The sequence below is a fragment of the Colletotrichum godetiae genome, assembly GCF_030913485.1.
Source record: "Colletotrichum godetiae strain CBS 193.32 chromosome Unknown BDP55scaffold_8, whole genome shotgun sequence".
In the NCBI taxonomy this organism is placed as follows: Eukaryota; Fungi; Ascomycota; class Sordariomycetes; order Glomerellales; family Glomerellaceae; genus Colletotrichum; species Colletotrichum godetiae.
This window is the reverse complement of record NW_026851256.1, coordinates 1,093,484-1,105,956: the sequence shown is the minus strand read 5'-3', so window position 1 is coordinate 1,105,956 and position 12,473 is coordinate 1,093,484. Positions and strand designations below refer to the sequence as shown.

The window sequence follows — 12,473 nt, the reverse complement described above, 5'->3', positions numbered from 1 at the left end:
AGTGCTTCCTAACACTTCAGTGCCCCTTATCACTTTTTCATCATTACTCACGACTCACATGGTGTATGCTCACAGATAAAATTAGAAATTGCCTTGAGGAAGCGCAAATTTGCTGTGATTAACAGGCAACCACCTAAGAGACCCCAATCCCACCCTCGCTTTGTGTACCCCTCTGCGATACTGCAAGGAAAATCGAAGAAGCACGTGGCTGAACTTCAAGAACGAGAGCTCTCGCCTTTTGTGATCAATAAAAGATCACCTAGGTAACCTGTCCAACTCAACGTCACCTGGTTCATCTCTCAACGCAGAAGAGTCTCTGTGAAACCACATTCTGAGAATTGAATCGGAACAGGACGGTAATCAACTACAAGGGCAAGACCTCTCGCCTTGTGTGATCAACAAGACTGTCGAGCAGACCCGCCCTAGCTCCCCGTCACCTTGTCCATCTCTATAAACCTCTGGAACACTCTGCGAGACCACACTCTGGGTGGAAACTCAAAATAGGACGTTACAGAAATCAAACAGCGAGAGCTCTCGCCTTGAGTAACCATGGAATTTGAAGCTTGGTAGCACCCACCTTCCTGGATTGTTTCTGTCTCGGAGTCTCTCGAAAACATCTCCGGCGTCTGCTCGCTAAACCGGTTTCGGAGCAAACATTGGCCACATTGTGGCGGAGGTGAGTTGCCGCCCCCAACTGTCCCCCCCCCTGTTCCGTTCCGTTTTCTGTGGAATTTCTGGAACCACTCGGACACCAAGCTTAATCAGCTCAGGCAACCGGAAGCAACGTCGACTCTTCCACTACAGCACACGTCAGGTACATTTACTTGTACCCCCACATCTCTCTCTCCATCATCATCTCTCATCATCAACCAACAATTTAACCCCCGACAGCTTGTTCAAGATGTCTGGCGAATCTCCCGAGGCCAAGGAGAAGCGCCTCGTGGGGACCGTTCAGATTCGCCTACTCGAGGCGTCGAACAATGAAGCAAAGCTGAGCGACTTGTTGGGCAAGTACCTGTGCGCGCTGCTGCTCAAGGCCAAGAGCGACTATCCTGCAGTTCGGACTGAGGTAAGAATCCGCTACAAGCCGAACAAAGTTATTCACGAAGCTGATGCTTGCTTTAGGTGATCACATTTGCCGGCAAATTGAAAGGCTTGATCATTCACCCAAGGTATGAGTTCCCTCGTGTTTCCTGTCTTCTAAGACATGAGCGTGGGCACTGACGGTGTACACAGCATCATTCTCCCAGTTGAGAAGCTCATCGACCAGTACCAGGAGGTCGACTCACCTATTCTTCGCGTCTTAGATATTTCGTTTATTCAGCATAGCATTCTGCGTCTCGAGGAATACGATAGACGTCATCTGTTTCCCAAAGTGGCAAAGGGCATCTCATCGCCCAACCATGCCGCCACCCAATCATCCATGTTCAATGTTCTTTTGAAGATCATTCCCGATATCCAGGTTCCATCACGCGGCAGCGAAGAGGACGCGGCATTCAGAGAAGCTAGCGGCCTGTCGAAAGATGCAGACGCTCTCTTCGTTGCAAGATGGCTGGGTAAGGTGTTGCTCCTCAGAATCCCGGGTGGCTCGAACCCAACTCGACAAGATTTTGAGAGGATGAATCCGGCCCTGCTCGCAGCGGACCTGGATTTCCTCAAGCCAGAGCAGCGCGATACTGCAGCTGCATTCCAGAACATGCAGGCCCTTCGTCGCAAGATTGCCCAGCTCTTGGCCAGTGGTGCGTTCAAAGACGAGGAAAGACTCTTGCCTGCCTTGTCTGCAGCAGCGAGCCCCGACTACCAAGTCTCACAGGCCGGAGAGGATATCCTGAAAAGGATCACAATCGATTTCGAGAAGGCGTCGGTCATTGAGGAGCTGTATAATGCACACGCCCGACTTCCCGCGCCCCACCGAATCAAGATTCTCCCTCTGCTTTCGAAATCGAAGCTGGCTACGACAATGCAGGATAACATCATGAACGTTGTCACGCTTGACTTTGGTACAGAGACAACATCCATTGCGCCAGCTCATCTACAAGCAGCAAGTGGCCTGGAGCGTACACGACTTCACAAAGCTCTGTTCTACTTCCTCAACTGGTGCGCCAACATCGGTCCTACCCAGGCCCGCTTCACCATTGGCCCCAAATTAATCGACAAGATGCGGACTTACGTGGAAGACCAGGGCTGGCCTGTTTCGCGCACACTGACAGCAGACGAGGAGAAGCTTAGATCCATGGCTTACGACTTGCTTGGTGTTCTCGGCGCAGGAAGTGCGTCCAGCACCCAAGACAAGCTCCACCTCGTCGGCTGGCTCTTCAGATCCATGTCCGAGGACCCTACTGCTGAAGCGGTTTCTGCCATCGAAGGCTCACTTTCGGGACTGACCAGAAGCTTCAACCCTGAGACTGTCAGTAGCGACGGCCGTGGCAGCGGCATGATCAACCTCATCTCCTTACTCTTGCACTACATGAACCTACCCGAGGAGAACCCCGCCGTGCGAAGCGCAAGATTCTCAGCTGTCAAGTGGGCGAACCAGACCATTGCATCGTGGGATGTGCGAGGCAGATGGATCGACATCCTGGCCATCGCTGGCCGCAAGTCAGAGCGCACTGAAGTCGTCGAGGAAGGCAAGAAGGGCTTGGATCCCTGGACGTACAGAGATGCCGAGGCGCACAAGATGCCAGACTGGATCCAACTCATGACGTACTTCTTCTGCGACAAGATTTCAGACGAGATCTCCAGTGACGAGTGGAGCAGCTCAGCGCCGCCCAAGCTCGATTTTGACGACGATCGCACGATGCAGAACTTCCAGGGCGAGAAGATGATGGCTTACTCTGTTGCCGTCGAGTACGTCAAGAGGGCTCTGTTCGTCGCCGCGCTTCCCGACTTTCCTCTGGTCCCTGATTGGAGTTCCCAGCTCGATACTCTGGTTCGGAACGACGTCAAGACAAGGGAGACCATTCGAGCCTACTTCCGTTCGGTTGAGCCTGAGTACATTGGTCTCTTCATCAAGATCTGCTTCGACGGTGTTCGCCACCTGAAGAACCTGGACGGAACCGATCGTGTCGTTGAGAGCTGCCTGAAGTCCATGGTTGATGTCGCGTCACTCGCCCCCGCTGGAACGATCAGCTACATCGCCCCCTCGGCATATGTCCTGCAGAAGTGCATCGCATCCAACAACCGGCACGCCCGTGCTGCCGCCGCGCAAGCTGTCGGAATTCTCCTTCCTCACCCTCTTAACAAGGTGGACTTGGCGATTCCCGAGGCAGTCACTCATCAGACGAGAAACGAGAACATCCAAAAGTTCCTGAGAGATCTCAAGGCGATGATCTGGGGATGGGACAAGCACGTGGGAGCGGTCGCCAACGGTGTCGAAGGCGCCCTGCAGGCATTCGGCCACATCTTTTCGAGAGCCGTGTACTACGGTCTTCCGATCCCGATCGATGTTCATCTGCCAGCAAAAATGCTCATGGAAGAATCGCGCCACGGTCCGACGTTGGAGAATGCTATTCTCGAATGCTACGGAGAGCTCTGGACCGCGGGACTCTCTCAGTACATTCCGGACAACGTTAACAACCTTACGGCGGACTATGTGGTCGAGAGACTCACGGAGAATGCGAATGCTGGAAGCGACAAGTCCATCTTTGCACTCGGCCGCCTTGCTTTGGCATTCAACGAGCCCAACGAAGAGGCCACCCCTGATGACGGCCTGTTGTACCCGTCTAGCAAGACATCGGGCATCGACAGCGTGCTCAAGAGCCTTTTCGGACTTCATTCCAGAAAGGAGACGGAGATTCAGTTCACCGTCGGCGAGGCCATCACTGCCGCCATTGCCTGCTGGGAATCAGACTTTGTCAAGCTGTCCATGAATGTCGACTGCGCCGATGGTCCCTGGAGAAAGGGCAAGCGAAGTCAGAGAATTACTGCCGTGCTCGACAAGCTCTTCCGCGACTGCAAGACGACTAAGCCTAGCTTGCTCAAGGCCTCTGGAATCTGGCTCTTCTGCGTCGTCCAGTACTGCGGTCATCTCGCTGAAGTCCAATCGCGTCTCCGAGAGGCCCAGGCCGCCTTCATGAGACTGCTGAGCGCGCGCGACGAGTTGGTGCAGGAGACGGCCTCTCGTGGCCTGTCCCTGGTGTACGAGAAGGGAGACGAGGGATTGAAGCAGGATCTTGTCAAGGACTTGGTGTCGGCATTTACCGGCAACACGACGCAGATCAAGGTCGAGGATGAGACGGAGCTTTTCGAACCCGGCGCATTGCCCACTGGCGAAGGCAAGTCGGTCACGTCGTACAAGGATATCGTCAGCCTGGCGAACGAAGTCGGTGATCAGAGCCTCGTCTACAAGTTCATGTCGCTCGCAACCAACGCCGCGACCTGGTCCACGCGATCTGCTTTTGGCCGCTTCGGTCTCAGCAACATCCTCTCCGAATCAGAAGTCGACCCTAAGCTTTACCCCAAGCTATTCCGATACCGCTTCGACCCGAACTCCAACGTTCAGCGATCCATGGATGATATCTGGAAGGCGTTGGTCAAGAATCCGAACGAGACGATTGGCGAGCACTTTGATGCCATAATGCAGGACCTGCTGAAGAACGTCCTCGGTAAAGAGTGGCGTGTTCGACAGGCTAGCTGTGGTGCCATCTCCGACCTGATTTCCGGACAACCCTTCCACAAGTATGAGAATTACTATGCTGAGATCTGGACTGCGGCACTGAAGGTTCTCGACGATGTCAAGGGATCCGTCAGAGAATCGGCCCTGAAGCTGTGCATGGGTCTGACCAACACCATTGTCCGCCAGCTCGAAGAGGGCGGATCCTCGTCATCAGCACAGGCTATGCTCAAGCAAGCACTTCGTTTCCTTCTCTCCCCCAGCGGTCTCGAGAGTGGTGTCGAGGATGTTAAGATGTTCTCGCTCAAGACGATCATCGACATCACCAAGAAGGGTGGTCCCAACCTGAAGCCCTTCATCGTCGACTTTATCCCTCCACTCCTGGGTCTTCACAGCACAATCGAGCCGGAGCAGATCAACTATGCCTACCAGAAGGTCAGCGAGGACTCCCGCGACCAGCTTGACAAGCTCAGAGCTCGATGGGTCAACCAATCACCGATCTCCGAGGCCATCGACAATTGTCTTCGTCAGCTGGACGCCGATGGGATGAAGCAGCTTGCGCCCAAGCTCGAGGAGATCATCAAGACCGCCATTGGCATGCCGACCAAGATTGCGTGTGCTAGACTGATTGGCGATCTAGTTATGCGCCACGCCGTGGACTTCAAGTCGGTCTCGCCCAAGTTTATGCAGATCATGGAGAAGCAGGCTCTCGACCGCAATGACGAAGTCAGTAAGGGCTACGCCAGAGCGGCGGGGTACCTTATGCGGATCGTCCCCGATGCATCCAAGGAGCGTCTCGTCGATAAGTTTACCGAGTTCTACTTCGCTAGCGAAGACGAGGCTCGTCGTGCCAAGGTGTCCGACGTCGTTCTGGGTGTCTCCAAGCTTGCCCCAGACCACTTCAACGCCTTGGCTGCCAAGTTCATCCCGTTCACCTACATGGGTATGCATGATACCGACGAGTACACCCGAAAGTGCTTCGACGAAGTCTGGAACCAGCACGGCGGCAGCTCCCGCACCGTTGCGCGCTACGTCCCCGAGATTGTGGGCTTCATCAAGAGAGGTCTCCAAGCGCCGCGATGGAACCTCCAGCATACGGCTGCCTTCAGCATTGCGAGCATGATCAAGGCCGTCGTCGCCTCCAGTGATGCTACCGGCGGACAAATGTCCGAGGCCAATCTTAAGCTCATCTGGCCCGTCCTTGATAAGGCACTTGCGCTCAAGACCTTCCCCGGAAAGGAAAAGGTCCTCGAGTCCTTCCCTCAATTCGTCGGCAAGGGTAAGGCTTTCTGGCAGCATGATTCGACCGTTGCCGCACAGCAGCAGAAGATTGCGATCCGTGAGGCCAAAAGAAACAACGAGGATTATCGCCCGCACGCCTTCAAGGCCCTCTGGCAGTTCGCAGAGCAGCGCGACGACCTGGATATTCTTGAGACAATCTCCACCATAGTCAGCGGACCTCTGGACGACTTTATCGACGAGGACCGGATGGATGTTGACAGCTCCGGCGACGCAACGCGTAAGGCGACCGTTAATGGCATCGAGACCGTCGCGCGCGGCTACAACCGCAAGCAGATCAAGGAGAACCCTAGCGCCGTGCTCAAGAAGGTCTTTGAGCTGCTCAAGACGTACCTGGATAACGCCAAGTTCGAGGGTATCAAGCGGGAGGTGTGGTACGACTGTGTCAAGGACCTGATGGAAGCTGCGCCCGCCCCGAGCGCCCCTGCTGGCAACGAGAAGGGAGTCGCTCTTGCGTACCTCCGCAGCCTGGACCCCGAGTCCGTTGACAACGGCACCGAGGCCCAGCGTACGATGCGGGTCCTCGCCATTGGCGGGGTATTCAAGGCCATCCAGCGCGGGGTGTTTGGGGAGGGAGCGGCGGCATCGGAGGAGAGAAGGGGGTTTGTGGAGATGGTGAAGAAGGCTTTGGCCGCGGAGAGGTCCCTTGAGGTGCAGAAACACCTCAAGGAGATCCTCGCAGAGTTGGAGAAGTAGGAGCCCTTCCCCTACGTCTCCAGGGGGAGATGGATGTTTTTGGCCGCGTTGCGGCAGGATATGGCTCGCGGGGTGTTGATACCCCTATATTAGAACTTGCGCTTTACTTGAACTACTGTTTCAATGACCGTGGCCTCCCTCCTGAAGTGCCATTGATCTCGCTGGAAGTTTTCCTAGCTGTACACACAGGAGATACTGGGAAGAGGTGAGACCTAGAGAGGTGCTTCGGGCTGTATAATGTACCTAGGCACTAGGACACCCAAATAGATGACCGAAACCAGCCCAGAGTACCACCCCGAGAAAAGATCTATCGACTTCCGTTCTTGTCTCGAAGCCTCGAGGACCATCACTCGAATCGTGTGTTGGCATCACAGCCTTTGCCAGCCAGGAACATTGGAATAGTTTGACGAACTCCGGTCACTCCAGAGTATGAGCCTTTCAGACAGGTGTCTCCGTAGGTAGTAATTGACAAGCACGGGTCTCTTCATCACTACCTGGATTCGATTTCGAATGAGACAGAGGACTTAAAACCAGTAACAAGCCAGGCGGTGCATGCTTTGATGCGGCGAGTTGATCATGCTGGCCAAGCCTCAAGGTTCAGTATTGTCTGGGGATACAACGACTGAATCTCTCGTTAGTTGTCACTCACACAGTTCTATGGTCCTTGAGATAGTATGCTTATGAGCCTGGACACATAATGATGTTTCCCCAATAATTGCTTGGGATCAAATCAGAGAAGTGAAGATTCAGGCTGGACCATGTTTTGAAGTGTGGCTAATACTAAGCCACAGATTCAGCCACATATACAATGAGGACCTTTGTGGCCCATGGCGCAGCAAATCACCTCATCGCAATAATATTCCGCCATTTCTCCGAGACGGGCCAGCAGGAAGGATGGGTGGACCTTCCGAGGCCCGACCAGCGGTTGCGTCACAGAGTTGGACGCCTTGAGGGTGGCACTGGCCCAATAGCAGCACCTGCCCTGCGCTTCCATCCGCACCTGCACTCCGTAAGGTAACTCACACGCGCCGGGACAAGCCCGCGACACCATCCCGTCCTCAGATCAGTGGCGGCGCAAACCAACCAAATCCAGCCTTGCTTTTTTCCCAACAAGAAGCTGAACCTGAAGCTATCGACTTTCTTCCACGCTGCCTATTTGGAAACCGCCTTGGAACCTTTCACTTGACGGGGCCAGACAGTTTGGACCCAGGAAAACAACGCGCCCGACGGTGACCTCCAGCTACCCCTCCGCCCCGTGCCAGACAGACTCCAGTACCTTCGGTTCAAGGTAGGGCAGAGGTGCCTTCTGTCTCCCACCTCCAGCGACCCTTTTACATTCACTCTTCTGACCGCCACCAGAAAAAGAAGATATCCTTTGACTGATTTCTGGTCGGTACCAAGTGCAGGAGGGTATTTCACGAAGCTACAAATTTTCCTCTTCAGCTACCTCAACAACGGCAAGCGCAGACCTTCACCATGGACGAGGATATTTCCAACTTCGTCGCCATCACGGCAGCCAGTCCGGAGGCCGCTCGCGGCTTCCTGGAGATGACCAACAACAATCTCGAGCAGGCCATTCAGCTTTTCTTCGAGAACCCAGACATTCAGAGCAGCTTCAATCAGCCAGCTGCCACCTCTTCGACAGCCCCCCCCGTGCCCTCGAGCACCCGACCGAACATTGGACGGCAGGACGAGCGCGGGGTCATTCACATAGATAGTGATGACGATGGCGATACTGCCATGACGGTGGACGATATGGACGACAACTTCGGACACGACGACTCTGATATTGCGGCAAACGAACAGGTGGCGGCCATTGCCCGAAGTGCCCAAGAGGAAGAGGACGCCGCCATGGCCAAGAGATTACAAGAGGAACTCTACGGTGGCGGACCTGGAGGTGGTGGTGGTGGCGGCGCTGGAATCGGCGGTCAGGATGATGTGAGATCACCTATCGCCAGAACCACCGAGACTCTGGTCGGAGGCTACGATGGTGACGATGGTATGGACATGGATACCATCATCCGGGCACAAATGAGACAGAGAGATGCCGCCAGAGCAGCTCGAGGTATGCGCTGGGTCAAGTCTGCTCCTTTGGAATCGCCGTGCTAACTTATTGGACATCAGCTGGTGGTGGAAACCCCTTTGCTCATAACCTGTCTATTTGGGATGATGACAGCCCAGCTGCAGCCCAGCCCGCTCAACCCGCTGCGACAGAAGGTGGCACGCGAGCCCAGAGATTGGCAGAGCTTTTTCGGCCGCCCTACGACATCATGTCCAGATTGGAGTGGGACGAGGCGAGGCAGGAGGGCAAGGACGAGAAGAAGTGGATCCTCGTTAACCTCCAGGATATGAGCGACTTCAACTGCCAAGCCCTGAATCGGGATATCTGGAAGGATGCGGCTATTCGGCGACTGTTGGATGATGCCTTCATCTTCCTGCAGTACGACAAGGACGCCATGGCGGCACAGCAGTACATCAACTTCTACTTCCACGGCACCGGTCACGAGAACCCAGACAACTACCCGCACGTCGCCATTATCGATCCGAGAACAGGAGAGCAGGTCAAGGTATGGAGTGGGAGACCATTCCCCAGCGCATCAGACTTTCACGCGCAGCTGGCCGAATTCCTGGACCGCTACAGTTTGGCGGCGAACAGTAAGAACCCTGTGGTGGACCAAGCGGCGCCCCGCCCCAAGACCGTCGATGTTGATCGAATGACGGAGGATGAAATGCTGGAAATGGCATTGCAGAACAGTCTTGCGGCGTCCAACGGCGGCGCCAGCAGCTCCAAGCCCAAGACTGGCGTTTTCGACCCCGATGCGCTCACCAAGTCAGACTCATCCAGCGGTCAAGGCAAGGGACAATCCCCGGCCGAGGAGGCAGCAGGCGGCATAACCCCTCCTGCTGAGCCGGCAGTGACGCAGACTATCTGGGCCTCGATTGCGACCAATAAGCCGCACAAGGAGCCGGAGAACAACCCAGCAACGACGACGCGGATACAGTTCCGACACCCCCATGGACGTGTTATCCGTCGATTCAACCTGGACGACCCGGTCAGGCGCATTTACGAGTGGCTTAAGCATGATCCCATCGAGAACAAGGATTTCATCGAGGTCGAGCTGAAGCGCATGCCACAGGGCCAGGACCTGAGTAATGAACTGGAGACCACCATCAAAGACGCTGGACTCAAGAACGGGACTGTTATGATTGAGTTCATTGAGGACTAGAGCTGGCGTGCGTCCTCTTCGACGACTGATGATTCGGGCAAAGTCGGTTAGAGAACAAAGTGCATTTATCAGCAGGGTCAGGGCATGGCCGATAGAATTGGAACTGGGCAGGCGGAAGGAAGCCTTGTTTCAATGTTGTTGTTTTGGGCTCTTCTCATACATACCACGATATCCGGCAAGGGCAGGCATGGAAGGATGCAGTTTATCGAGGAACAAGGAAGCCAGACAGAGACAAGTAGCGGGCCAGATGATTCACAGATGGCCACTCAACAAAGGTAGACGCTTGTTAACACAGAGACAGCATCAATAGACACGGGAAATGACAGTAACTGCGATCATATTATGTGTGAGCTGCGGCATGAATAAACAAAACGCGCCATCAGGTTTAATCTAGATGTGCGTGTCTTCCCTATCGTGAGTCCTCGAGACATGGTTCCATCTGGTCGAGGTCGAGTTTCGACATGCAACAATGCAATGCCAATCATCTTCAAGCCACTCATGGTACCCACACAAGCCACGTCCAAGGCTGAACGGAATCAAATGCAACTTTCTGCCCTAGATGCCTCTTGAGTCTTGACTGCCTACCCTAGCTAAGTATCCGCGTACCGTAGCCTACTGGACTACCCCTACTAAGATGACGAGGTTACGAAGGTCAACCAGAAGAAGCCAAAGGAACAAAGATAGCTCGAAGAGTGTCTTGGGCTGAGAGATGTGGGTGTTTCACTAGCCTAGAGCATCACTATACTTGGGTGTGCTTGGCTCACCTGGATCGGTGGTGGCGCCGTTGGCGGGGAACCAATCAGATGGGCTAAGGCGGACGGGTTCCTGGACGGGTGTTCGGGACGTGTCACTGCATGCGAGATGAATGGAGGGGCGATTGGATGTGGTGCGTTGGGTTCTCGGTCAGTCGATATGGTGCTAGTGGTGGTGGTGTTGTTGGTGTTGTTGGCGAAGAGAACGACCAAGATTGAGATGCTGTGGTTGGCAGCATTTGGGTCGATTTCGTAAGGTGTACTGCATTTGATAAGCAAGACGTGATCTGTGCACTCTCGCTTAGACTGGCGATAATGCATTGAGATTGTTTTGACTGCTAGAGGTCGCTGATGTTTTTACTGGACAGGACCACCCCAAGGGCCATGGTAGGGGGAAGACTTGGGATGAGGGGAACCTTGGAACCTGAGAGACTCCAATTGACATCAACAGCGGCGGTTGCTGGTGAACCGACCCCTCGGTTACCATTTGCGATCATGGCATAAACAACGGGGATCCAATAGACACATCATGTCCACCCATCTCTGCTATTCCAGCCTGCTTCACGGATATCTTGGAAATCAAGACTTCTTTGCGCTGGAACGTCGCACTTCCATTTGTATGTGCCTCCCTTGAGCCTTGAGCCAGGAACAGGAGGATCATCAAGAGCAGGTACCAAAACAGTCCACAAAGTCGAAGCCCCAGACTAGCACCAACACCAACACCACACGGTACCTTCTTCGTACACACAAACATTTACAACATCCCAAGACAACACTGAAGAAGGCGACGACGACGCAAAGACAGCCACGCGACCGACCTCTTCTTTGTGGCCTTTTAACCGTCCCAGAGTCAGACTGGTCTTGGGCTTGGCCTGGCTTGGTCCGTCTCTTTTTACCCCACACTCTGCCTCGTGTGCCCAAAGATCAGACTCCCGTCCGTCGTTCCTTTGGACCAAAGCACAGGTATCCGTACCTTACCAACCGCAACCCCACGAGACTTTCTTTTTTTTCTTCCTTGCCGTTCACTGAGAAGTTGGGATTGCCCATCTCTATCCGTACTCCGTAAGTGTGTTGATTTTCCATGCTACTGTGGCATTGACGTCTCTCCCTGCCTTGCCTTCTCCCTTTCCCTTTGCTTTGCTTTGCTTTGGCTCTGTCAACCCACCGAATGGCGAGGAACGCGAATTATAGCGGCCCGCTACAGTGTCTCACCACCACCGGAACTTTTTTTTCGGTCCTTACCTACGTTTCTCTCTTGTTTTCCTCGTCATTCTGTCTCTGCACCTTGAAGAAAAGGAGAGACGAGACATAAGACACGCGACAAGAACCGACGTACGGTTGACGCCGCCCCCTTCGGAACTAATCACCGTTAGGCTCCGGCCGACTCTGTCTCTAGCACATCTGTTAACCGCTCGCTTTCTACCAGATCGCTTTCTTTCTCCTGGGCCACCTCAGACCATCCTTCTTGGGGGCACCTGTGACCGCCAGCCCGGCTTCAATCGCTTCCAGCTTGACGATAGCCGCATCCGTCGTCCCCCACCGCCTGTCCCTTTCGCTCGCCCTCAACTCAAGGATCCCCTCTTCAAACCAGCTGCCCGCCTGCTGCCCGAGCACGAAGGAAGAAAAGACTTTCGGACCCAAGAAGTCAATTTCCGGCGAACCGAACATCTCTCTCTCTCTCTCTCTCTCTGCCTAACGACAGCAGAGACGAACCACCGCCGCGCCAGCACCGAACTACGGCGATTCGCACTGCGCTGACGTACTTTCGGCCCCCCTTGCAACCCCGCGATCCTCTCCTTTGCGACGGACGACAGTGCTCGACGGGAGAGCATTTCATTATTGCGCGGCGTCAATTGAACGACCAACCCTTTCTGCCGGGACGACCCT

At 54.6% G+C, this 12,473-nt stretch overlaps 2 protein-coding genes across 2 annotated transcripts; both read left to right on the top strand.

Moving 5' to 3' along the window:
• Positions 1-901: 901 nt before the first annotated feature.
• Positions 902-6,607, top strand: BDP55DRAFT_628942 (proteasome component ECM29; the record flags this gene model as incomplete). Its single annotated transcript, XM_060571958.1, has 3 exons — positions 902-1,069; positions 1,126-1,172; positions 1,237-6,607. 3 exons carry the CDS (start codon positions 902-904, stop codon positions 6,605-6,607), a joined length of 5,586 nt encoding a protein of 1,861 aa, XP_060433338.1.
• Positions 6,608-7,599: 992 nt separating this feature from the next.
• On the top strand, positions 7,600-10,177 carry BDP55DRAFT_653699 (UBX domain-containing protein). The gene is made up of 2 exons (XM_060574211.1): positions 7,600-8,672; positions 8,732-10,177. The coding sequence occupies exons 1-2, from the start codon at positions 8,084-8,086 to the stop codon at positions 9,832-9,834; spliced, it is 1,692 nt and encodes a 563-aa protein (XP_060433337.1). The 5' UTR covers positions 7,600-8,083; the 3' UTR covers positions 9,835-10,177.
• The last annotated feature ends 2,296 nt before the right edge of the window (positions 10,178-12,473 follow it).

What these genes read in the sequence shown, in the direction of transcription:
- BDP55DRAFT_653699 (XM_060574211.1), top strand. Translation starts at nt 8,084, where the DNA reads ATGGACGAGGATATTTCCAACTTCGTCGCCATCACGGCAGCCAGTCCG. An exon ending in TGCCGCCAGAGCAGCTCGAG is followed by an intron (nt 8,673 to 8,731) that starts GTATGCGCTGGG and finishes ATTGGACATCAG; the next exon opens with CTGGTGGTGGAAACCCCTTT.